Source organism: Mandrillus leucophaeus, unplaced genomic scaffold, assembly GCF_000951045.1.
Source record: "Mandrillus leucophaeus isolate KB7577 unplaced genomic scaffold, Mleu.le_1.0 Scaffold857, whole genome shotgun sequence".
Taxonomy (NCBI): domain Eukaryota; kingdom Metazoa; phylum Chordata; class Mammalia; order Primates; family Cercopithecidae; genus Mandrillus; species Mandrillus leucophaeus.
The window spans coordinates 379231-381434 of record NW_012109330.1 but is presented as its reverse complement, the minus strand read 5'-3'; the positions used below and the strand labels follow the sequence as shown (position 1 = coordinate 381434).

The window sequence follows — 2204 nt, the reverse complement described above, 5'->3', positions numbered from 1 at the left end:
GTAGAGACAGAGTTTCACCATGTTGGCCAGGCTGGTCTCGAATTCCTGGCCTGAAGTGATCCACCTGCCTCGACCTCCCAAAGTGCTGGGATTACAGGTGTGAGCCATGGTGCCCGGCTGGATTTCAATATTTGTTAGCCTATAAGAAAACTGTCTTTCACCTCCTCCAACAGGGAAGGGGAGATAGAGAAATCTGAGGAATGCCGATACCAGAGAAAGTCCTCCAGGGAACAGAGGCAGATGGAGGGCTGCTTGGTCACAACATAGTCTCGACCATTCTGACACACGGATGACTTGCGTAGCCGCAGAAACTGTTCTTTATAGCCCAAAATGCAGCCATCTTCATAATCTTCAGGGTCTGTGGAGTGTGCCAGCCATATGGTATAGTCCTTCTCTTCACCTAAATGAGAGACAGACTGTTCAGGAAAGTGCACAGCACAGAACCCACCCACGGGAGGCAGCTGCCAGGCTATAGGAAGAACAAGGAGAGGGAAAGTGGGAATGTCTGACTCAACCTATTCCTTCATTTTGGAATTGCAAACAGAAAGCTACACTAGTCTAAAGCCTACTAGCAATTGCATTTCCTCATGCCAAAAGAGTATTCTTTCCATCTCAACATCCATCTGAGGATTAGGAAAAACCCTACTTGTTTTGAAGTGGGAGCTGGATAGAAAATCTCTCAAGTTCCTTCCAAACTAAGAGGCTGCTGTCTGTGTGTCTTGCACACCTACGCCCTCAGTCAAGGAGCTGTCAGAGGTAAGCAACCAGATATTTTCCACTCAGGGCCAGGGAGCTCTTTGTTTAGGACAAGATACTAATTAGCCAAGAGCACAGGTTCAATTTCACCATGTGTTCATTGGCTTAAGGCAGAAGGGAAAACATCCTCTTCCTAGACTTCTAGCTCCAGTTGACCGGCTCTCAAATGCAGATTGCTGATAAACCTGGTTTCTGGCTTAGTATGTCGTATCATCTACTGGAAAAATGACTCAAAGGCTGTGACCTAAAGACAGTGGATTAGGTTTTATCCTTCGGGAAATGAAGACCAGCATAGAGCCTGCTAAAGAGCAGGTGCTTAACAAATCTTTTAATGACATTAAACTTTAGGGGTAACTGGAAAACTGCCTGCTGAGGGGAGAACTCCCAAGCCAGCTTCTGTACAGACTACTGAATGGATTTAAATGACAGCGACCCTCAGGCATTAAATCTATTTGAACGTCTTATGGAAAAGTAAGGTCCAAACCAAGGGTCTGCTCCCTCAGGAGTCACTAAATCAACACACTGAGGAAATGAGCTCATGACAGTCTCAAAGAACCAAATTCAACTAAAGTGTCTGGAAACGTTAAGTCTTTTATTGTATCATACTAACACTTAACTACAGGTCATCCTTTTTCCAGTGTTTTCCTTTATCCCCCTTCCTCTTTTTTTTTTTGAGATGGAGTCTTGCTCTTGTCACCCAGGCTGGAGTGCAATGGCACAATCTTGGCTCACTACAACCTCTTCCTCCTGGGTTCAAATGATTCTCCTGCCCCAGCCTCCCGACTAGCTGGGATTACAGGCACCTGCCACCTCACCTGGCTAATTTTTGTATTTTTAGTAGAGACGGGGTTTCGCCCTGTTGGCCAGTCTGGTCTCGAACTCCTGACCTCGTGATCTGCCCATCTTGGCCTCCCAAAGTGCTAGGATTACAGGCATGAGCCACTGCGCCTGGCCATTCCCCTTATTTCTTAGTATAATGCCAGCACCTTTGTTTGGCACTGAGATCAGGGTTTGCTTGTGACACTTCGGGAACACTGTGTAATGAATATTATGAATCTTTTTCTGAAGCTATTTTCTGGGCCTTTAATATTGCTTAATGTTGAAATAATATTTTGGATATATTAAGTTTATTTTATTAATATCACCTTTCTTTTTACTTTTATAATGTAACTGACAGAATAATTTAAATGACATATGTGGCCCTCATATTTCTCCTGGACAGTGCTAGCACCAAGGAGGAGGCTGTTTTTCTGATGCCATTCCATTACTTAATCACCCGCACAGAACATCTGTCAATCCTCTTTCATGTGCATATGCATCTGCTGATTCCAGCTAACAGAAATCAAACCATATTGATTATTTAGGAAAATGGGCTTACAAGTTGCTGGTAGAAAAGGTCAAAGGAGACACTCACAGTTCCTTTCAAGGATATCTTTAAAATCAATGGT

At 44.0% G+C, this 2204-nt stretch overlaps 1 protein-coding gene across 1 annotated transcript in view; it reads right to left on the bottom strand.

Annotated features, from left to right (window-relative positions):
* SORT1 (sortilin 1) overlaps positions 1–2204 on the bottom strand; it is an 84833-nt gene that overhangs the window by 10460 nt on the left and 72169 nt on the right. Inside the window, 2 exon segments of the mRNA XM_011968717.1 lie at positions 211–400; positions 2171–2204. The exon segment at positions 2171–2204 is cut by the window's right edge and continues 24 nt beyond it. Coding sequence (XP_011824107.1) covers positions 211–400; positions 2171–2204 — 224 coding nt within the window.